Raw genomic sequence first — 24,732 nt, 5'->3', positions numbered from 1 at the left:
CCTCCTCTTTTCCTCCAACATGCACAACTCTGGAAGGACTCCAGACCAGCCCCTGGTCCCCAGAATGCTTAGTTGTTGTCTGCCTGGGCCCCACGTCCAAGCCCTGCTGCTGCAGTTCACAATCCCAGCTGCTGCCTGCTTTCACACCACATGTCTCTCTCCCTGCTGCGCTGTTCTGTGCTTCTACACTGTTCTTTCTGTATCCTCTCATCTCTTGCAGCCTTCTGTGTTGTAGCGTACAGTACAGTTCATTCTCCCAGTCCCCTAGAAGCTTTTGGGAAATGCAGTCCACACTACAGTTCCTTCCTATGGTTCCCAGGAGGCTTCTGGGAGCTATAGTTCACTTTACAACATTAAGGCACATTACATGTTGTCTGGGCTATGACCCCCTGGCCGTGGCCCACTTTACTCTGGCTGGGCTCTTCTGCCTGAGGTCCACTGCCCTAGGACCCTGGGCCCCTGGCTCATCCTGCGCAGGTTTGGGCTTGTGTTCTCCATCTTTTCTGCTTCATGCTACAGTTCTTCAGCTGATAGCAGCACTCCCCATAGATGCTGCTTACAGCTTCCAAGCTTCTTGGGTCTCACAGCCAGGCCTAGCCCCTCTCAGGCTTGGCCCACTTAGGCTGGCTGTCCCTTTTGAAGGTTTTAGGACCCAGGGTGCCCTTAACACTCTTCTTTTGCCTGCCTTCTCCCTTGTATCCAAAATCTGGTCCTCTGGTATAGCACAAACCCCAAACAATAACAGAAACACAATGAAAAATAAAAGCATCAACTTCCAAATAAAAGGTTCCCCCACCTCACTCTGGGTCAACATCACACCATAATAACAAGCTAAAATATTCAGCTCTGCTGCTCAGAAATGCAGTGTGGAGTCCTTCCTCCTTGGCTGGTCAGACTGCCATCTCCTGAGGCTTCAGCCATGATCCTGGTTTTATAAGGCTTATAATGCTGTCTCTGGGTCACCTGATTCACTACTTTGCCCTGGGCCTGTGAATCACTGGCTGCACCGTGGTGGCAGCACCTGGGGTGGACAGCCATTTTATTAAAAGGCCTTCTGCCACTATTAGTCCCTCCAGTGGGCTGGAGTCAGCCAGCAGTTCCCTGGCTCTCTCTGTCCTTCAGTGATGGGTTAGGGGCCTCATTACAGAGAGGCATAGTAAAAATGAGGAGAAAAGTGTACTGTTATAAAGTGTCTTCTCTAATGAAATGGATTGTAATCCAAAAATGCAAACCCATGTTGAATTTAAATTTGTGGTGGTCAAGCACAATTTTCCTAAATACTAGATTGTAAAGGACACAGAAAAGACAACTACAAATGCACCACCAAATGCATTTTCTGACTGTTGTTGAACCTAATTTGGACTAATTAGCAGAGTTTGGGAGTATACTACCAATGGACCACTAAAATATAATTTACTGGAAGCATAGTTAGAGTGATACATTCAAACCAGCTCTGAGCTCTTGGACTGAAAGACTGTTTATTCTTTAAAGGAGCTATTAACATTTCCAGGGAGTTGCTCTTTCCTGCTCACTAAATATTAACTTTTGCTCTTTTGGTTCAAAGTCTTTCTGCTATTTTTAACGTCTATCAGATAGATTGCTTGGATTTCCCATTATTCATAAGATACACAATCCTGCACTTGCATGAAGGAACAGATATTTAATAACCAAACGGGATTTATTGTGCTAGAAAATTAAAAATGCCTGTGTATAATGACAGTACAAAAGTTATTCACCGGGCATGTCTACACAAGACATTTACTGTGGAGTAGATTAATTAGTTCCACTGTAAACATCTCAGCATCTACAGGTGCAGCCCTCTTAGGCCACAGGAAACTAAAACTCTGCAGCAAGTGAGTACTTATGAATACAAGTACTGTGTTGCTGTGGAGCTTTTTCATGCACAGCAATACACGTGTAGACACTGACCCAGCTGCCTGGGTCATGAGAATGCTTTAGTGTGGGGGCTTCTTGCTGGCTAGCCCCACAGTGGAGCACTCTTCTGCCCCAGCCAGCTCCTCTGCAGCATGTTGAACCAGGTAGAGCAGCACCCGCCTGGCAGGCTGAACCCCCCGCCCCCAGCCCCCTGCCAACTGGGATTATTCCAACCCGGCACAACATGTAAATGAAACACCCACAAGTTTATTGCTTCACCTTAATATGCATGTATAGATGTGCCCACTGTTGCTGTCCCCTCAGTTTAACTATACCTACAACATGACTTACATGCTTAAGATGGTAGAAAATAAAATTAAGATCCTCAGGACCCTGCTTAGCTACAGCTTAACTGTAAAAGGGCCTTTGTCCTTAGATTCCAGGGAAGATGCCAAAGCACCAACATTTCAGTTTCTACATATGCAATCACCTAGGTCCTGAATGCTTTTAGGCACCTGAACTCATGTTAGGCATTCCACCTTCTCTCGTGTGTGAGACCTAGTCTGTTCAATTATCTATCCAAGAATAGATACCTGAATAGTCATCTCATGAGAGCAAGCATGTGTGCAAGAGTGAGTCGCTTCTGGCACCTGGGGGAATCAAATTCATGCTCCAGCAAACATTTCATTATTTACAGAAAGCAGAACATTTCAGTGGGACCAGTTAAAAGAACGATGCCCCAAACTACCCGTACCCCAGAGTTGAGACACTTTTGTTGGGTGTAGAACAAAAACCTCTGTAAGTATTCTGCCTGCACAGTTAATTAAAAGGACAGTTAATCATGGAATTTCTTCAGTCTCCACCTTCTGTTGCTGGGCAATATCGCAGAGAACTGGAGAATGTTCAGACAAAGGTTTGAGCGGTTCTTAGCGGCCAAAGGGCAGAAGAGAAAAATGATTAAGTCACATCAACTATCTTCTTGCAAATTGTGGCGGAGGAAGACCTCTTGTTTATAACAAATGCACTATTGAAAAAAGGTCAAAATACAAAATTAAGTAGGATAGGGACCAATGGCTTGAAGTTGCAGCAAAATAGGTTTAGATAGGATATTAGGAAAAACTTCTTCACTGCTAGAACAGTGAGGCAATGAGAGAGCCTGCCTACAAAAGATGTGGGATCTCCACCCATTGGATGTGTTCAAGAAGAGGTTGAACAAGTATTGGCCAGAGATAATGTACGAGTAGCTATGCCTACACTCTACTGTGGGTATTTTCCATTCTTCTGGGCTTCACTGGTTGCCATATGGGGCTTGGAAGATTTTCCCCTCCCCCTGTCCCCTTTTGTTGCTACATATGTTGGGTGGGGAGAGGGAGAGGGGAAGGAGGTTTGCCTTCCTCAGAAGCACTGTGTGTTGGCTGCAGCCAAAGCAAGGGGTTTGGACTGGGTGAGACTTAAATCTGGAGATTCCTGGGTACAGGGTCTTACCCATCCACTCAGGGTCACACTGATCAACACATCTGGGGCTAGGAAGGAATTTTACTCATGGTGAAATGTTGGTAGTACAGACTGTGAGGGGTTTCTCTTTCCTATGTAGAAGGGGGCACAGCCTTCTTCTTTGGATCTCGAGTGTATTTTAACAGCCTTTGCAGTAATAGGACATTGGCCACTGTTGTCCCTCTGCTTTACCTGTGGCCAGTTAGGGGGTTATGCTACGTGGTTTTGTCAGGGTTGACTGTGTAGTTTTACTAATAGGTTAGAAATGGATTAGTATAGGGTGGTTTGAATAGGTGTGGGTTTGGACTAGGCGACTTCTGGAGGTCCTTTCTGGCCCTACTTTTCTATGATTGTTCGATACTTGGAAAAAAATTGTATCATCTTCTTTGCCCCTTCAGTATTTACCCCAATCAAAAATATGTGAATACTCGGACTTACAATCACAGGGGTTCATTCCTCCATTCAAAATTTCCAAAGTGATCGGCACCTTCATTCAAAAATATTTAGGGGTCTGCAAATGAAAAAAGATTGAAAACCATTGGTCTGATCCTTAGTTTCTTTTACGATACTTTTGTGAGGGACTTTTTGAAAAGTTTTTTGAAAATCTACATACACCGTAGTGACTGAAACCCCTTTATGCACATGCTTCTTGAACCTAAAACCAGCAAATTGGCGAGATGTGATTTCTCTTTACAAAAGCCATATTGGCTCTTCCCCATAATATCAAATTGATCCCAGTTACCTTTCTGGGGCAAAGGTCAGGTGTTCTGAATTTAAGCATAAATATTTTTATTGATTTATATGAACATCCAGTAGGACTTTATTACAATGAGTACACACAAGTTGATACGAATAAAGGTACACAACGATAACGAATGAGCATTCAGCTTGCTTCCATGATTTTTCCGCATACCAGCAGTTTTTATATAGCTTATTTACTTATCATTGGTAACTCTGAACTAAAATCTGAGCTGTGGTGGGGCAGAATTTGGCACATCAGAATGTGGGGAGGAATAGATGGCTGCATCCAACTATCCTTTCAGTATGAAATGGATTCACATTGGTCCCACAGACAGGTTGGAAGAAAGTTCCAACTTTGCCAGAGCTCATTGAACTCATGCTGATTAAACTCTCCTTGTATTAGATGGATAGCCAGGTATTCCTCCAAGGGAGCCTTAAGGTTCCTTAAAATACTTGATCTACTGTTCATTTCTTCTTCTAGCTATTATTAAATGCCACGTGTCCCATAATGCCAGCATTCGGTGCTTATGGAATTCCCCAGGCATTATGCAGACATCTAGTTGGGCATGGGACATGATGGAAAATCATCCAGGCTCTTGTAAAGGGTAATTCTGGGGATTGTGTTTAAAGGTAGGCGGGGAAATCATGTCATCAGTGGAACATCCTGGAGATATGCTGCCATCTGGTGGATGTTTAGATTTGAGAATTGAAACACTGGTTAGTGTAAAAAAGGCAATCATTTGAAAAGGAAAAAACACCCATCCAGAAAATCTGCCTTTGTGTATTTTTAACTCAACTTGATTTGGAAAGTGCTAGTTTATAGAGAGAACAGAAGCAGGCACAAAAACTGGAGCAAAAACAGAAACAGTAATAGACAATGTGGTTAACTGCATAGTGAGAAATGACCTTTTTTACTGTATTGCATGATCAGAGGACAGAGTTTGGAATAAATGATTTAATCCCCATTTAAAGTAACAGAGATCATGGTCAGGGATCTATGGAAAGTCCACTTCTTTGCGTGGCCTTTCAAAGAGTAATAACCAGAGAAGAAAATCCATATTTATGTGCAGGGATGGATTGGGGGAGGGGAAGGAGGTGAGTCTGGGGTGATGTTGTTTCACCATCCTTTATCTCACCCAAAATTTAAAGTAAATTTTCCAGAAGCAGCGTTTCTATTCAGGCAGTATTGAGGGAATCATCTGACTTCATGGGTCATAATCTACTCAATTTCTGCTTATCTCCCTTCACTCCACTGGTATTAATGACTTCTTCTTTTAATGGTCTTGATGTTTCACTAACCAAACTATCATTTCTTCTGTAATTTCCCAGTCTGGTAGCTTTTAGCTTTAGCCAAAATCATTAACTCAGGTGTGGAAATAACTGTCAATGAAGGCTAAATTTTGTTTTATGAATCTGAGCAAGAGACATGCATCTAATTCTAATGACTACGGGACTAAGAGGACTAATGAAACAACATCTTTAGATTATGTTTTTGCCTAGCTTGTTGTTTTTAATATAGCAAATCAGTGCACATTCCAATAAAGTTGTATTTGTTCTTGTTTCAATCTTAAATGGAATAATAAAGCTGCAGGCCCCTACCATATTAGTAAAGCTTCTAGTTTTTTTTAACTGGAGAAAAATGTAAATTGTGTCATATGTGATGATGCACCACACCACTTGCAGCCTAACTGTTTTCAAAATCCTAGAGCCACACATGAGAATGAGAGATCCAAACAGGAAACCTAAGAGTACAGATGCAGACAACCCTTCAAACTGCTGTGGCAATACACTAGTGAAACTAGGGTGAAGAGTGTGAGATGGCCCCTAAGTGCAGTCCATCCAAAAAACCTGAATGTTTTTCCTGCCAACAATCCCTTTATCTTTTCCAAAACTTGGACCATATCCTGCACGTGGAGACAGGGGAGCAGCCAGCTCAGGGCTGTCTGCTCCCCTATCTCTGTGTTTGTCTCAGCGCATGCCTGGAAATTAGCAGTGCCATGCATGGTTTAATGTGCAACACATGCGTTTTGTGGCACTGCAAACAAGTTTGCAGCACCACAAACTGCATGTGCCTGCTTGTCTGGATCCAGCCTTTGGGTTTATCTTGTGAATAAAGTGTAATTGTTTACATACCTCACACTGCTAATATTGAGCAACGTCCTGTGGCTCTTATGGCATTGCAGGGTTGTGCAGCACCCTGGTTGAGAATCACTGGACTGGAGTATGTCACAAATAAAGCCCATTTTTTGGTCCCAAGAACTGAACTACAAGGCACGTCCAGATGAGAGCAGACATGTGGTATGCAGTGCCACAGACCTGTCTGCGGTGCCACATACTGCACATGCAGGTGTTCCCCGCACTGCTACTTTGCAACGTGGAATATTTTTTTTGACCCTGGAAAATCCCACGTCCAAAAAATCCATGCATAAAAAATACAGGACCGTGCATGTGGCGGCAGCATGCACTGCCCAGAACTGGAGCCTGACTGGTCAGAGCCACGCTGCAGCTACCAGAGGCCCCCGGGACTCCAGATAAGGCTGCTGGGGCCAGCACAGTTGCTGACTCCAGCCCCCCCTACCCAGCCCCTTTGGGGATGCACCCACAGAGGCACTAACCCAACAGAGTCACAGTGGAGTAAATTCACTGTGATATATGGAGCATCAAATAAGCCAGAATTTCCCCACAACAAATCTGGTTTGGTCAATGTTCTTGCCCCATACTGTTCTGTACAGTATTCAACCACAGATTGTTGCTGGGGGCTAGATGTGTAACTGCACTTCCCTTGTGCTAACAATGAGTTGACAGGAGTATTTTCCTCATTTATAGTACCACAGGCCAAAACCACAGCACTTACAGTTAATGGAAGCAGAATGTGACACCTGAGCATATATTACTCATTTCCTTCAGACAAATAAATCTGATGCAAAGACCTTTCTTAAGAAGAACCAACACTTTTCTTTTTTTTTCCCCCGCATAATTTTTGTGTTTTGTCCTTTTTCCTGCTTGTTACACTCCACACGTTGACTTCTCACATACATTTGAACACCTCTTGTAGATCAGTGTCTTAAAGAAATCTTCATTTCTCAGCTCGTATGGAAGGTGCTACTGCCTAACACGGGGCAGCTTTCAGTGGAGATGTGGGAGGATTCTGAAGCGACCGGAGTGGGCAGACTTATGTTTTCCTTGAAAAGTTTCACTTTCTTCAGGTCAAGCCTTGCCTTCAACACAGTCTTTCAAAATAAAAATGATGATGCTTATACAGCAAGTTTCAGTTTTGTCTTCCTGAGTCTGAACACGTTGTGTTCTGAGTTCCTATGTTTCAATTTCCAAACAGACTGTCATTTCTCTTCCTTTCTTTTTGAGCTTCCTATTCTGTCTTTACTTGTGTTCGGACCAAATCTGAAACAAGGCAAGTGCATTGGTCATCTGCTTAAGATCTTACCGTTACCCTTTGGGATGAAAGCAGCTTGAGGGGGATATCTCTACAAAACGGGAATGGTGTTGTATGGAGATACCTATAGCAACCCAAAATACCAAATTTTCCAAGAGCATCCTGAGTTTTGAAGCAGTATCCCCAAAGCGTCTATAAAATGGATTCTTCCCCGGAAATTGAGATTGGGTCTAGAAGTGGCCAGTTCCTCCTACGGTTGCTGTTCCTCCTACGGTTGCTGTAGTGCCAACCAGCGCCGTGCTGCAAGCATACAGCAAAGAGATGTCTGGTGCAGTGTGAACACAATGCTGCTTTTGCGTTTGAACTCCTGAACTGGAGACATCAAAGTGGCAGAGTTGCTTTGTGTCTTAGCAGAGGTGAATTTTCCAGCTGCATCTTCAGGGTGGCTAAACCCTCCCTGCTGAGGCGGTGAGCTAATTACACCACTTGCAGCACTTCATTGAGGCAGCTGCACAAACCGAGCCCTGAAGCAATAGTAATAGATTCTCCAAGTCTCTGGCAGGTCTGGGCCTCTGTCTTGCATATTGCTAGTCTGGGAACTTCTGTGTTGTACCACAGTCTGCAGCATGGACACTTTGCTATGAAAAAACAAAGTCTTAGCCCCACTCTCTGTTCATTTGCGAAAGCATTAGGTTTTGGCTTAACAAAATAAAAAAGCGTAACTGCCAGATTTACTAGTAATCTGGGTACAGATTTGGAGACATCTCAGGGAAAATATGACTCACTATTCAGGGGATTTTTTTTTTTTAATTTCAAACAGTTTGTCTGACAGCCCTATGTTGGGGAATCCCATGACATCTAAATAAAATTCCCCATTAGATATAATTGCTCCAAATGTAAGAATATTGATGCCTTCATTTTAAGTCCCCTCTGTTTAAGGCTTTCAGATCTCCTGGGACCTTGATAAATGAGCAGCCCCTGTTTGACATCAAGATGTCTTGTACAGTACTGAATTGGTCTAGATGTGAATTCAGAGTCTAACATCAAGCTGCAGGAATGCATCCATACTTTTAAGCCATGTTGTGCCTTCCTGACTCTGTCTTGTATAGTTATCAGGCACACTAACTCACAACACTTGCCCTCCTTTCTGTGGCTGGCGGCGCAGACAGGCTGCATAGGGTAGATTTGGTGAGCTTTATACGGCCATGGTGCTGGGGAATTCACCAGGGGGCCAGTCTGTCCCCAGCCTGTCAGGGGAGTAAGGTGGAATGGCATGCAGCACACCACCCAAATCTGTAATAGAGAGCACAGGCAAACAGGAAATTTGGCTTACCTTATTGCTAGTAATTTATGTAGTATTATTACTGTAGTCAACTCTGCAGTTCAGCTCAGAAATTCTCCTGCAAGTGTAATCAATGCAGCACAGAAATTAGGTCGTCTTTCTCCAACAGGTCCAACCTGTAGAGATGTAGTTTGTTTCTTTTCTCTTGAAAGGCAAGAGATAGTAGAGATGTTGGAAACCTGTTGACAACCCTTATTCAGTATGCTGAATGAAGTGGCCAATATGAACAGGCTGCTGGGAGGGCTGAGGGCTCCAGGCTTTTCAGAAGATAGTTTGAAAATATTGATCTTCCTGTTCCATTTGACATTTAAAAAGCACTGTATGTCCTATACCGCACCTTGGCTCTCCTATAGCTGCTTCTGGAAACAAGAAAGTTACCTGTAGCCTTCATTGCTGTACAGTCTTCTTAGACAGAGCTACAAAAGACTGAAAACTGAACTGCAATTTACTGTCAGTTCTGCTTCTCTTTTTTAATGTAGGTGTTTTAACACGAAGCTGGTATTAATTAGGTTCTCAAATCTCAAGTGTTGCCATTACAACACTTTCAGGGTATGTAAGATTTACTGGTTTGTTGTTTTTTTTGGTAGCAACCACCTCATACAGATCTGAGCAATGATAACTCCTGTGTTGATTCACAGCACCTGGTTTTCCCCTGACTATTATTTGTGTTGTCATTTGCACATGGGCAAGCGATTCATAAACAGTTAGTAGTTTGCTCAGGCTGCTGAACAGTGGAGATGCAGGGCCATTATTTTTGATGAATCAAAGAGCAGCCATTAGGAGCAATCTGAGCACTGTCATGAAGTGCACTGTGCATGGCTAATCTATCTCACTGTTTTAGCAGTTGTTTTTTTTTTCTGGACTGCCAGTCACTGAGTATATTAACACCCCCTGCAAAAAAAACATGACCTGCACAGCTCAGCCATGAGGAAGAGAACAAGTCTGAACATGTCATGAGATCACGAATGAGTCATGTAGTGTCAGTGAACAGAGAAGGAAAGCTGGTTGGTCCCTGACTTCCCTAATCAGTAAAATCCCCTTCCAGTGAAGTCATAATCTGTAGGGACAGTCCCTTTCACAAATGCACACCATAGGTGCTTTTCTTTTAAGTCAGCAGCTCCTGGGCTAGGACAGACATTCAAAAAGCCAGAGCCTGAATTGATTCAATCTTTGCAGGTTACATGTACATTGAACCAATTTGCAAGTGAATAGACATTTAGGAAATGCAGATACATGCCCGCAGTGGCTCAGGCCAGAAGCCAGGGGGCCCTAGAAGGTCCCTCAGCTGCGGGGAAGTTGTGGGCAGCCCTGGCAGTAGCCTCAGGCGAACTGGCCAGGGAAGTGGTTTAATTCCTCCCCTGCCTGTCCTGCTCTCATGGACCCAAGCTGGGGTCTGCCTTGTGCAGCAGGGGAGGGGCACGCACCTAGGTGCTGGCCAGCATGGCCCCTGGGGCAGGCAGGGAGGAGTTTTATTCCCTCCTCTGCCTTTGGAGGCTGCAGCCGGGGTCTGCCAGCCCCAACTGCCACTGCCGATCGCTCCCTGCATGGGGCAAGCAGCGGGATAAGCTCCTTCCCTGCCCCCTCTGCCAGATGTTGGAGGAAAGTGGGAAATGGCACCTGTCCTAAGAGGGCCATGCCGGCTGGCCTCTGGCCACTCTGCCTCTGCTGCTGGAGTGGTGAGGGGGCAGGGACCATGATGGCAGCAGCCCCTCTCATGGTGTCCCTCTTCCCAGCAGGGCTGCACTGTGGATGGGAGTGGGGCGGGGCAGTCTGAGCTGCCACAGATGGCGTGGGTTGAAGCTTTCGCCCTGTGGCTTCTGTCCAGCGCACGAAGCTGCAGCTGCAGCTCTAGCTCCGGCTGCTTTCCACCTACCCCCTTTCCTCTCCCCCCCCGCAGGGGCTGCTTATCGTGTTGGGCAGGCAGGCAGAGTGGGCAGAGCTTGAGCCAGAGCTCCAGGCACTGGGCAGAAGCCACGGGGCTAAAGCTCCCGCCAGCTTGCCTAGAGCTGTGCGGAGGGACAGGAGCAGGAGGCGCAGCTACAGATGAGGGGAGCAGAACAGCCCTGCCGAGCCCAGCCAGTGTGCACCTTCCCCTCACCTCCAGCGGCTACTCCCCCTCCTGTCCCTGCTGCCCCGCTCCTGGTGGAGAAGTGGGGGCTGCTTCAACCCAGAGCATGGAGCTCTGATGTCAGCTCCATCTGCCTTTCTTCACCTGCCCAGCCTGATAAGGGGTGGATGAGTGGGTGGGTGGAAAGCAGCTGGAGCTGGAGCCAGATCTCTATGCTCTGAGCAGAAGCTGCCAGGCTAAAGCTACCCCTCCCACCCGTGCTGCCCCGAGCAGTGCAGCACGGACAGGAGGGGAAGGGGCAGGAGCTGCTGGAGGCGAGGGAAGCTGTGCGCTGGCTGGGCCCAGCAGGGCTGTTGTACTCCCCTCACCTTCAGCTGTGGCTCCTGTCCCACCATGCAGCATCGTTTAGCCGATTAATTTCTGCCCAGTGCCTGGAGCTCTGGCTCCACCTCTGCGTGCTGGGCTGGCCTCTGTGCATCTGCCCTCAGCAGTCCCTGCAGGCTGGCCCGGCTCTGCCCCTCAGCCCCAGCCCCACAGCTGTGCGTGGGGCAGTCAGATGGTGCTATGGAGGCTGAATGCCTGACAGGCTGTTATACCTTGGTCAGGCAGACCTCAGCTGTGGTCCCTCGGTGGGAGAGGGGAGATGGGTAATAAACCCCTTCCCTGCTCCCTTTGCCTCCAGGGGCCAGGCTGGCTGGCATCTGGCTAAGCCCCCACCCCCAGCTAGAGAGCAGAGGGGAGGGGCCAGCCCTACTCTGGAGCAAAGAGCCCAGCCCAGCCCAGGGCTGAGGAGCATGCTAGGATCCTGGGGGACTCTGGTTTAAGCCAGGAAGGGGTCTGGTACAGAAGTTGCATAAACCGGTTTGACCTAAATCAGTTAAGTCTGATACTGCATTCAATCAGGTTTATCTTAAATCAGTTTTGGTCATTTTGAAACTATATTATGTGCTCTGAAGTTTTGTTCTGTTACAGGTTTAAACCAGTTTCTGATCACTTAAACTGGTTTATGTGTAACTTCAGTCCCTAACCCTGGAGACAGGAAAATTAAGGTTATTAATTAGTTGTTGTGACTGCAGTGCTCCCAATGTACACACTTCACTGTTTTAGAACAATTGGATGCTTCCAATTGTACAGGAGAAGGTGAAAAAGAACTGGCATAGAAAATTTAGATGTCAACAGGTTTAAATACATTTTCCATGCCATTGAGTAGAACACTGGAGTTTTTTGGAGGACGATAAACCTGACATCAGACCCCAGTCTTGCTAACTAGACTGGCCTGGGGCACAGGGGCCTGGGCTTTGTGTGGTCCTCAGATGGAAAGAGGCTTTTTTCAGTTGGATGGAGATCATACTCATTGCTTTTGTGATGTACTGACCCTGAGACTATGACATCTGTAAGATTTGTAGACCATGTGATACAGAGGAAAAGACAGAAAGAAATATATGCTTTTTTAATGATGTCTTTTATTACTGCTTGTATTTTAGTTTCTTTTGCAGTAGAAAAGCTAGTCACACAACCGAATCTTGGAGGATTCCCAGCTGGTATAGATAAAACTTTAAAAATTGTGGACCTGGTCCTGTCTTTCAGAAATACAGGTCACATTCCCAATTCACATGGGTGAATTTAAAACATGAGTGTAGCATAAATATACCATGGCCATCGATCCTGAAGTAGGTTTTCATTCTACTACTGGTTGATTTTTCTAGCAAAAGCAGGTCAGATTCTGGGATGGCCTCATGAACAACATGTGCTCCCAAAGGCTGGAGGGGCACAGTGACCGCCTGCAGGAGGTGGCGGTGGTGGGGGTGTGGTGGTGGGAAGTGGGGAGCTCTTGTAGGCAGCCGTGGCAGCAGCGGGGGCACGCTGAGTGAGGAGCTCCCACAGGCAGCTGCGGTGGTTTCAGTGGAGGGGGGAAAGGGTGGCGAGCAGCGACTGCCTGCAGGCACTGCCAGTAGCATTAGCAGGGCTTCTCTTGGGGGGTGCTCCACCATCTCAGGGGGTACACCTGCATGCACGTGCACCCTCTACACGTTGCCAATGGATGGCCTAGTCAGTCAGGTACTGTTGTAGAACCAAAGCAGCCCAGGCTCAAACCCTTCATGTGCTGCTTACTTCATGGGTGACTGCAAGCAGTTCATTTAGCCACCCTCTGTGGAAACTGTGCTTGTAATCTCCAGTTCCTCTAACACCATTTACACCATTTTCCTGCTAGTAGGATAGATGTAAAATGAACACTAAGCTCGTAGGTAGAATTGTTTGTACATAATCCCAGGATCTCTATTCCTAGATCTTAGCAAACAGTAGAAATGTTTCAGAATTTTTGAGGAGTAAATACCTCCCCAGTAATTAGGCCTGTTGCTTATGCTTGTCTATACACCTTCTTTGTATCCAGAATTTGTTCAAAGAAATGACATCTGAAAGCTTTCTGATATTTACAACATTAAGAAAAAATTTAGTTCATTCAGAAATAGCTTCCTGTCGATTCAACATGTTATAGCGCTGAATCTCCATAAGAATGGGCACTGCTTTGCTCATTAGTTCCATTATTTGATCTGTTGTTTTCCTGGCTGCTGGAAACAACTGACTTCAGTTTTTCCTCAATGCTATCAGCAACAGCACACATTTTGAGTTCTCTCAAGCTGCTGATCAAAGTTCTGTGTGCCCCCTTCATTCCCTGGGCTTCATACCAGCTCAGGAGCAATTTAATTTTCTGCTCAGCTGTATCATTCTGGTTGTCCTGAATCACTCGCTCTATGGTTGGTTCTGTTAATAGATGCTTCCGAACAAACGTTTTGACTTGGGGTAATGTCATTCCCTCTGCAATACTAGAAATGTGGGGGCTCAAGTCAATATCTGGAAATACACACAAAAAATGAAAATTAAAAAAAAATGGCATTAGTATTTTACTACTCTTTTTAATTTTAAAAGTACTGCATAACAGAAGAATTTGAAGCCTTAAACAGAGAGAGAGTGAGTCTAGTTGTTATTGTTTGCTCGTTTTTAAGCAATGGAGTTCAGATTAGGAATACCTTTGCTTGTTACACTTTCACATTAGGAAATCTAAATGCCCAGGGATGCCTCCATTTTCCTTTCCTGTGATGTCCTATAAAGCTTAACTCTTTCTGTAGCACCTCCTTCTCCGTTACTTTTCTACTTCATGTTTGTGAAGTCCTATTAAACAAATAAGCACTCTCATATCTCAGAGCTGTGGTATGAACCACTCCATGATGATACTTTCCTCACTAGTCTCCAGCTTATGGTGTCCCAGTTACTAATGTCCCAACGCTTATCTCCCTGGCTCCAAGCCCCCTTACTATGTCATCTATAATGCAGTGTGAACACCTCTGGCTTAGAAGTCCCATAACATGTGAAAGTGGGACACATCAGCTCCTGGTTGCACATGGCAACCAGCTTGTTAATGTATTTATTGAAATAATAGTGGGTCTTTTCATCCATTTTTTAAGATGAAGTCTCCAGAAGTTTGCCTAAGTTCACAAGGCTGATCCAAGCAGAGTTGAGTTTTGCCTGTCACTACCTCCTCTTTTCATGCCTCAGCTAGTAGATTTTTGCAAAAATCTTGTTGGTCTAAGAAAAGATGTCCACAAGCCCTGATCAGTTAGTAGTTGGCATGCAGTCCCTACTGAAGCAGAACTTTTAAGATGTAGACAGAAGTGCAGCTCCCCATTGTAACTCATGGCACTTTGCAGGAAGTGCCCTGAGTTAGAATGATCCCCTGGATCCAACATAAGTTTGCTCTAGGATCCTGAGGGTTGGGGAATCCAGATGCTGACTGCAAGCCTGCAGCTGGTTTCACTTAGCAATGCCCCTCCTTCCTTCCAGTCCTGATACTGTTTTCAGAGTGGGAGGGGAAGGGGAGCTTAGGGAGCTCATTCTAGGGGTTGTACACCTGGTGCTGGAGGGTGGGATGGGGGGATCAGAGGCCCCCACCTCAGGGGGACTCCAATCCACACAACCTGCCCTCCAGCATGAGCTGAAAAAAACCCCAGACTAAACTCCCTCTATTTCCTTTACCATTCTGAAAACAGTGCTGGGATTGAGACTAATTTAAAACCAGTGGGAGTTGAGTCCAAGCAAAGAGTGCATGAGCTCATGTTTATTAATAGATGAGTTGCATATCACCCAGGAGCAACAGCTGTTAGAAGAATAAGAGACTGACCTGGCATTAAACTTTAGCAGATATTTCTACATCAATTTTTCAAAATTCTTAGAAAGTATAATGTCTATTTCATACCTGTATACAGCAGAGGGTTCTCTTCCTGAAAATAAGGACAGAAATAAGTATTAATGAGACCTTTTGCAGTTTTTCTCACTTACGCTATCCTTTTTCTTTCATTAGATAACGTTTTGCAGCACAGCTGATTTGCTTCATGGGGCAAAACACACATTGCCCCTTATCCCACCCTTCATGGAGCAGGGATTTTCTCGCTCAGCTAGACTGGCTCCCCAATGATCCTGGGGGAATGGGTCTGACTGAGCAGGAACTCCTATTCCCTGGGGTTCCTCTCGGTAAGCAGGAAACTAGGCAGGTGCTTGTGGGGTCCACAAACCCCCAGAGCACCTGCTCCTTGGGCTAGGGATAGATATTACACACAAATTGGTTTAAGTGATCAGAAACTGGTTTAAACCTGTAACAAAACAGTTGTTCAGTGCATATAAACCAGTTTGAGATAAACCTGGTTGAATGTAGTATCAGACTTAACTGATCTGGCTCAAACCAGTTTATGCAATGTCTGTCCTAGGCCCCTTGCTGGTTTAAATTAAACCATACTCCCTTGGTATCCTGGCATGCTCTCTGGGCTGGACGGGGCTCTCTGCTCCACAGCATGGCAGACCTCTCCCCTCTGCTCCCTGGCTGGAGTCTCTCCAGGCATGTGCCTGGCTTCTGCCTCCTCCTCTCTCACCTCCTGCTATGCAGGCATTCCCTGTCCCTCACATTAGTTAGCAGCCCACATGTTGGGTAGCTGTGACACATGGAACAAAGGAAGAATCAACAGGGAGCTGGTAACGTCCCTCTATTTTTTTATGTGTTGATAAACACTGAGTTATGGGTGATAAACATTCCCCGCTGGGCTGTTTGGGGGGAGTGGGGGGAACCCTCCCTAATCACAGCATCTTGCTCGGGCCTGGCCATGCCGGGCTCAGCTCATCTTTGTGCAAGGGAAGGGAGGGCTGCTCTAGTGCCCCCCAGCTTCTAGCCTGAGCCACTGCAGGCATGTGCCTGCATTTCTGGGATATCTGTCTGGTTACAAAACTGATTTAGCCTAGCCAGGTTAGACTAACCTGCAAAGATTTAACCAATTCAAGCTCAAGCTTTTTGAATGTCTGTCCCTAGCCCTGATGGCTGAAGAACAGGAACAGCTCAGGCTGCTCTATTCTCCCACCACAGAGCTAACAGACATCTGTAATGAAGCAGCAGAGTCTATTACTACCTATTGTTGTGCCATTGATTTTTCTTTGATGTGGTGTGACCATGGGTAGCGATGTCTATTTGCTCACTGTTTGTGCTATGATTTTTTTTTTTATGGTGGCAGAAATGAAATGTCAGGTGTTGTCTGTTTCCACCTTTAAATTAGCTGAGGAAGCAGAAAGGGTGACATTAGGATGACACAGTATCCTCAGCTGCAGGGAATGCATTGCTAGTCTGTGCATCCTAAGGAAGCACATGTCTTTAAAAAAGGAAGCTCATTAACTCATTTTTAACGGGTGAACTTATTAATTCAAGAAGAGAATTAATTTTCTTCCTTTCTAGAGTCAACAGTCTGTAATACTCCAGAGTAGAGTTAGCTGAGGCAGATGGTCTTATATTAGCACCCTGGACAGTGTTGAATTTCACCCATGCTAAGTAATGATACTTACCCCTCTCACATTCTTTGAATACTGCTGGTTAATATCCAAGTTCTTGTAATTCTTCCTGTCTGAAACACACAAATTCAAAGACCTTTAAAAACTGGCACAGAGTTCAGGAATTATATCAGTTCAGGAATGATACCTGATAACATTGAATTTTAAGCAATTCAGATTCAGTTCAGTGTAAGAAAAGAGACTTACGCCAAAAGCAGTAGCACAGCATTCCAGCCAATGGCAGTAGTAGTATAAGTGCCAACAATGTCCACCAAAAGTTTCCTTATAAGAAAGACCATCAGAAAATTTTCATGAAGGTAACAAACAGAAGCAGATCACTGTATAACAACACATTTCAAACTCTACATAGGATCAAGAAGGCCTGAATGAGGGAGGTCTTTTTGTGGGTGAGTGAGCAGAGAGATGCAGGGAGCCTTCTCCTGCCACTTCTCAAGTTACTGTGCAGGGGAAAGACAAGAAATGGTTTCTGTTCTCTCCTGCTCCATGCTAGTGGCTCATTTGCCATACATGACTTTAAAAGGGGCATATGATTGTTTTCCTTCTACTCCATCAGCCAGAAGCAGTGTCCACTTTGTGCATTGTCAAGTGGTTCAGCTCCATGCTGCCTCCAATGTGGACATTTGCCTATTGGCCAGAGTGGCCCTTTCCGTATAGCTGCATTCTACCATCAGATACACAGGAGTTTTAAAAATTACCTTTACATACCTTTACATACAGTATTTGAGGTTGGGGTGCAGGGTACGGCAATGCCATTTTCACACCTACAGAAATATGAATAGCTAATATTAATGTTTTTTCATAGGAAAGGTAGAAAAACAATGCAGTCTGTCAAGAGGGTGAAGCAGTCACTATGTTCATCTATTCTTACCATCCTGCTCTTTAATATATGTTGGTATTAAGAATTTTGAAATTAATGAAGGAGCCTCTCAATTTTTCAATGCTGCGAATTGTCTGTGGGTTTTTGTTCAGTTCCTAGTCATGAGTCATAGTGTAAATTATGTTAAGAATATTTTTATTTACAGACTGCACATTCATTTCCATGGACACATAAGGTGTGATGGGTGCTTTACTCTACTTAACTCCTTATCTACTACTTAAAATCATTATCAGGATTACCTCAGCCAACTAGTCTGCTCCTTTGTAACTTGCTAACTTGAAACAGTCCTCTGTTCACGCTAATGGAGCGCACACAAAGGCAAGCTTCAAAAAATTCAAAGTGGAAATGATTAAAATAGCCTCAGTATCCGCACACAGATTTACCATATTTCTGCTTTCAAATGCATATGTGCCCATGTGATTGTAGAAACCCAATTCAAATTGAACCTGGCGCAGTTGTAAACCTTGTGCAGACTTAAAGAAAAAGGCTTGTTTTAATTTAATTAAATTAACTAAGCTAGCTTTACGTCACTGAAAAACTCAGTAAACTATAACTTGACCGCCAAAATGAAGTACAGTGTGCTTTACTATATTAGATGGGACTTTCAACATAGATGAACTAGTTCTGTGAGCTAAAGCAAACACCTTTTTACCATTCCAGACAGTGCCTTAGATGTGCCACTGAAGCTAACTTAAAAACTGCCTCTGCCCACAACATGATCTTATATAGTAAATTGATGAAATAATACAGGCCTAAAACTTACTTGTCACATGGTTCACAATAGTCTGTACATAGTCCAGCAATACAAAAATAACCACTTTTGCACCTGCATTTTGTATTGTGGGTGGTGGTACAGTTGTCTTCAACTTCCAAACCTAAAATAAATCCCAAAAGTTTGTTAATATTACAAAAAAGCAGGTACTCTGAGCATTTTACTGCACTGTTTGCAAACTCTTCTTCTTAGGCTGTATTCATGTAGCTTTACTGCTGTGTGCATCAGTATTATAATAGTATTACAATATTGTTTTATACATGCTCCTCCTGATTATAGGACATTGGGAAGAGGAGGATAAAAATGAGACATCTTAGCAGAAACTACGAAAAGGAAAGCTTACGCAAGATACTTTTGCTAGAAGTTGCTTCTATACATATAGATATATACTTAAAAAATTAGCAGTTTTTCTTTTTTGTCCATCATATATATACCTTTTAGCTAAGTACAGACAGTCAAAAAGCCTGAGGCTGAATTGATTCAGTAAATTGGATGCTTATCTTGCTGGGATCCTATGACCCCAGCTGACTTCCTGCCCTTTGGGCAGGGGGCTGGACTCGATGATCTCCTGAGGTCCCTTCCAGCCCTGATGTCTATGAAATCTATGAAATCTGTAAGCTAGTCCAAACTGCGTAGATTGAACTGAAGAGCAAGTGAACACACATTTACTTTTGATTCCCAAAATACTGCCACATACCTGCAGTGGCTCAGACCAGAAGCTTGGGGATGCTAGAGCATGCCTCCCTGCTCAGCTGGGGCAGAAAACTTGGGCAAAGCTAGCCCACCCACTGTGCGAGGGTGGGGATTGCAGGGGAAGTGCAAAACATCCTGGGTTCCTTGGGGATTGTGAGTTAACTTGAATCTGGAGAAGATCTGGGACAGAAGTTCAAAAAACTGATTTATGTTAGATCAGTTAAGTCTGATACTACATCCATCCAAGTTTATCTTTAACTGGTTTTGACCATTTTTATGGCTAAACTGGTTTTGTGCACTGAACTTCTGTTGTGTTATCAGATTTGAACTGGTTTCTAATCACTTATACGAGGGGTTCCCAAAGTTTTTAGGTTGTGGCCTGGCAAACCGTGGCCTGAAAATAGCCTTGTCCCGGCAAACCGTGAACCAGGGGTCACAGCTGACTATGGCCAGAATTTCTGGCTGGAAGACAGGTAAGGATACCCTCACACCCCTGACGGGGGTGAAAGGGTGGGAGAGGTAAACCCTGTGCTGCTGCAGGCCCTGTGGAAGGAGCTGCAGTGTCTCTGCTAGGCTCTGGGGGACTGCAGTTTGCCAGTCTGTGGCCACTTCCAGTCTGGTAGCCGACTGTGCTGTGGACCAGCAGCTAGGCCGCGGCCTGGGGATTGAGAACCCCTGATTTATACCATTTTATATGTAATTTCTGTCCCTAGCCTTTAAGATTTGGGATTCACTATTAGCTTCTGCACTGTAGAAACATTTTGTAGGCTTCAGGTTACTTTTTAGGAGTAGATAAAGGAGGTAGTGTGTTGTGTTAGTCTGAATTCAGACTGAAGGAAGGGGAGGGTGGCACCTTTGAAACTGATTTGTTTAGAGAGCTCCTTGAGCTTTTGCAGGCAACAGCCTACTACATTAAATGATGTAAATAGGATACAGAAAGAAAGGATTTAATTAGAAAGAAAAGAGGGGAGGAGACATTGCTGAAAGGAAAAAAGGTGGGTAGATTTTATCAACAGGGATAAACAAGGCGGTTAAAACACATTCAGGGACACTGGAATTAACAGCTGGTCCAGAGAATGGGATAAGAATCCAGATTATCTTGGATGATTTTGTGTTCCTCAATTTTGTGTTTAAACTAGTTTTTAAAGTTGTCCTTTAAGAACAGCTACTCTGAAGTCAGTGATGGAAGGTCCAGGGATGTTAAAAGTGTTACCACGGACTTTGCGTGTTTCTAGAATTGATGTAAAAGAATTTATGTCAAATCCCTATTCTTTTCCCTGGTATTGCCTTGTCTGGCCTTTGTGGTTGGTTCCCATCCTGCCTTAAACTGCACATGTGGCCAGGAGTCAGCTGCTCAGGACTCCCAGCCTCAGGAGTGCATGAGAGCACTGATCAGCTGCATGCTGCTCCCAGCCACAGCGGGTGCAGTGTAGTCAAGGGCTCTGCGGCTGGGAGCCATGATCACCTGCGGCTCCCAGACAAAGGGGTACATTGAAGCCCTTTGCACCCCTGTGGCTGGAAGCAGGAGCTGATCTATACTCCAAGCCTCCAGGGCACACTGTGGTTTTTGAGTCCACTGTGCCCCAGAGGTTGGGAGTGGTAGCTGATTGGGGCTGCCAGCCTTGGGAGCACATCAGAGTCAGGGTTCTTTGAGGGTGCGTGGGAGCCCTTGATTTTGATATACTCCCAAGGCTGGGAGTACGGGATCAGCTGACTGGCTGCCTACTTCCTACATGATCCTGGGCTTCCTGCACACTGGCAATATGACATGATGGGGATCTGGTCCCCGGTCCCACAATTGCATATTCTGTCATGCACGTGTAGCAAATGCATGTGTTTGGGGCATGGTTTTCTAACAGGTTTGGTATCTCTTATTGATTTTTAAGTACTCCAGCTGAGGTTTCAGCACCAAGAGGAAAACAACTTCTCTTTGGCTTGCATATGACATCCCTGTAAATACAACATTTGCCTCTTTGTAACAGTGTCACAAGGTTGACTTGTTCATAGATTTCATAGGCATTAGGGCTGGAAGGGACCTCGGGAGATCATCGAGTCCAGCCCCCTGCCCAAGGGGCAGGAAGTCAGCTGGGATCATAGGATCCCAGCAAGATAAACATCCGAATTTCTCTTGAAGGCGTTCAATGTGGGTGCTTGAACCACCTCCGATGGCAGGCTATTCCAGACCTTGGGGGCTCGGACAGTAAAGAAATTCTTCCTTATGTCCAGCCTGAACCGGTCTTGCAGGAGTTTATAACAGTTCGACCCTGTTGAACTTCATTTGTAACTTGTTCATCTCTTTCTTCTGTTCTGCAGGTATATGTATATGTATAGGTATTCTGTATAGGTATAGGTATAGGTATTCTGTTCTGCAGATATATGCTAGCTGTATATGTTTTATTTGTTCTTTTGACTGTTTCTTTCATCTTGAATGAATTTCATCTTATTGATTTCAGATAAATTAGAGAAACTATCAAGATTATTTTGAATTGTGATCCAGTCTTCCAAAGATCTTACTGTCATCCACAAATGTATAAGCTTACTGTATTCCATCATCCAGTACAAGATTACTACTTCCCTTCCTTTATTAGAAAAAACTCACTAGAAAAAACAAGTAAGGATCACATTTGCTTTTTTAACAGCTCTATCACATAGGTGTCTCCACTGTCTAATATAACCAGGTCTTTCTCCTCCTTTGTTTCCACCTGCTGATCTCCCAGCTTTTAGTAGAAATCCTGTTATTAGTCCTTGATGATACAAACTGGCACTTTGTATTACTGAACATTATAAAATTGTGATTAGTCTTCAAGGTCCATCCAGTTTTTCCTGCATGATGATTCTCCCCTGCATTGATGGTACCCCCAACTTTATCAGCAAATTTCATTAGAAAGCTCCTACTTTTATGTCAAAGCCACTAGTGAAAAAACAATAAGATCTATTCCAAGACCGATCCTTGAAGAATTTGACTGGTAGCCTCCTTTCAGCATAAGGCTTCCCCTTTCATTAGAACCTGTTGTCTTTCTTGTAGAGTCCTTATCTACTGTACAATTCATGTATTAATCTTCACCTTTTCCATGTAGCATATTATTAAATACTTCAGAGATACAGATATATCAGATCTATCACATTTCCCCTTGAATTGCCTAGAAAATTAATTACATTATCAAATAAGGTTACCACATTAAGTCAGTTTGACACGATTTACCTTTGCAAACCCTTGTTGCATTTTATCTCATTTTCCACATTCTTATTCATGTCCTTATTCTTTCTTTTGAAATATGTTCTAAGATCCTGCATACTACTGGAGTCAGATTAATGTAGTGGCCTTTTGTTTCCTTAGGTAGCAGTGGTTTCAGGTAGGCACTTAGATAAGAAGTGGAGACTTTTGAGTGTCTATAGGGGTTTTGAAAGCATCTACAGGAGGGTTAGAAGCCAAAACAGATAGCTAGATCTTACTCAGCTTCACTTAAAAAGAACAATTTTAGCAATTGCTGAGGGATGAATTATGGGCATATGTCACAGCTCAGGGCAGCAGAAAGTGCAAAGGTGCAGCATTTCAGACATTCCTAGAAGCAGATGTCAAATGTCTTTTGTCTTTCTGCTCAGTGAGGCAATCAAATACTATGTTGGGTCTGTGTCTCATGTAGAGGCATGAGAGATTATGAGAAGGGTCTTGCTCCCTGTCTCTTGCACCTGCATGGACATAAACAGTCAGGTGCAAAGAGTTGAAGGATTTTTGAATCTCCAGTACGTTTAAGTAACTACTCTTTGTAAGCCTTTAAAAAAATAAACCTACTAATTCTTACCTTTAATATGACTTGTGCCCCCTATCCTCAGCCACCTGCAACAGGATTTCCTCAGAAAATACTGCTCAAATTTCTACAGTGCTTCAGAACAAGTGCTGGGTTCTGAAGCACTTCAAAAGAAGCCTGTTTATGCAGCACTTTTGTGTCTGAGAAGTAGGAGCTGCAAAGTTGCTTGAATAGTAAGTATAACTACATATCACGTTGAAAACAGCAGGTGTTGTGTTCTCCTGGATGGACTCTCACAAATGCTCAGATACCATTTCATAAGCAGGAGCAAGCCTATGGCGAAACTTGCCTCTGTCCAGAAATCATTTTGACTGTCTTTTACCCCAAGCATTATTATTTTTCATAAGGAAGTTTGTGAAAAGATACTAAATGAAAACCTTGTTTTGAGATTGCTTTGCGTTAGCTTCCTAAAGCTGTTTAATACACCTAAAAGATTTCCATTGTAACCTAAACTGTGGTAACTCAAGATAAATATCCATGTACTGCACTCAGGGGTGGGGGCATAAGGTAAACTACTTGCATTGCAAGCTTCAACATAGATGGAGAGCAGCTTCTGTGGGGCTTCTGCACACCCTCCAAGGTGGACAAATACGGCGTAGCTACACTTCTGCCTCTCAAACTGCCAGCATGTGTAGCTGAGCCTCTGGGAATGGGAAAATAAGCTTTCCCCTGGTAAGGGTTGGGGTGGCTTAGTCCTCTTTTCCCTTTACAGAAATAAAGGGATTCAGGTATCAAATAGTAACTTTCGATTACAATTCCCTACTGGTCTGTTTCTAGGACATCGTAAACTATGTGCTATCCTTTGTTCAGCACTGTGATAACGTCTCAATCTAGCCCAAAACCAAATATTTTTCCATTACTTGAGTTTCTATGTTATAGACATACCATGTCCACTGTCACATAGCTGGCACTTTCTGCACTTCTCAAGATAATTGTGCTTATCCATGAAGTTAACTCCATTGCTGCATGGTGAACAAGTTGGTGTATTGTTGCCTGTTGTACAATCATGCTCTTTGAATGTACCTTAAAAAAAAAAAAAGAATGAGACCTGCCATATCTGCTCCCAGGAAAAAAAAAACAGATGTGGTTTCTCTTCAACTCTTGCAATATTTTCTAATTACAAACATTGGCAAGATGAAGATTCCCTAAATACTGTAGACAGTTTAAATAGGTATGTATCCATTCATGTGTTTTAATAATGTAGCATATGCAGGACTGAATTAAAAAAAAACTTATTTAGAAGAAACAGAATGAAAATGTATCAAGCAAAATGATATTTTGAATGAAAAAGCATGTGTACAAATGGAGGAGAGTCTTGAGGGTAAGAGAGCATGTATGAACTTCCTGACTTCCTTAAAACTGGTGCACATAGTTGTCTTTGGATTTTTCTGTTAAAATCACTTTACACGTGACCTGGGAAGTTATTGGCATAAACTTAGTGAATGCTTAGGAAGCACATTTTATAAGATTTGTGTAGCCTAGTTAGGATTGGAAGAGATAATGGGAATGGTGTTAGTAAAGACTGGACAAATCAGGTATACCCTTAAGGAAAAGGAGCCCAAATAAAAAAAAACTACAACTAGAGGCCAGCCAAGAAAGTCCATTTTGCAGTGCCCAAACTTCCAACTGCATGAGATCACTAAGTTGAAGTAGTCCTGTCATTGTGGGAAACGTGGCTGCAGCTAAGTTCTGAAATACCTATATCCTAGAGAAAGCTATATCATGTAGATTATGCAGCAGGGTACAATGCTGCAGGTGGCTATTTCTTCTCAGGTCTTCACTTTTAA

General features: G+C 44.0%; 1 protein-coding gene across 1 annotated transcript in view; it reads right to left on the bottom strand.

The window, feature by feature from the left end:
• Nucleotides 1-12,375: 12,375 nt before the first annotated feature.
• Nucleotides 12,376-24,732, bottom strand: part of FAS (Fas cell surface death receptor) — a 28,121-nt gene continuing 15,764 nt past the window's right edge. The window contains exons 3-9 of the mRNA XM_090058497.1: nt 23,831-23,968; nt 18,435-18,546; nt 17,500-17,555; nt 16,981-17,055; nt 16,789-16,847; nt 15,164-15,188; nt 12,376-13,764 (exon numbers count right to left, since the gene is read on the bottom strand). Of these exons, the coding sequence (XP_089914623.1) occupies nt 13,403-13,764; nt 15,164-15,188; nt 16,789-16,847; nt 16,981-17,055; nt 17,500-17,555; nt 18,435-18,546; nt 23,831-23,968 (827 nt within the window). The 3' untranslated portion in view covers nt 12,376-13,402. The remainder of the gene's footprint in view (nt 13,765-15,163; nt 15,189-16,788; nt 16,848-16,980; nt 17,056-17,499; nt 17,556-18,434; nt 18,547-23,830; nt 23,969-24,732) is intronic.

This window comes from Crocodylus siamensis, chromosome 7 (assembly GCF_052110815.1).
Source record: "Crocodylus siamensis isolate JL-2025a chromosome 7, ASM5211081v1, whole genome shotgun sequence".
Lineage (NCBI taxonomy): Eukaryota > Metazoa > Chordata > Crocodylia > Crocodylidae > Crocodylus > Crocodylus siamensis.
This window is presented reverse-complemented; position numbering and strand designations above follow the sequence as displayed.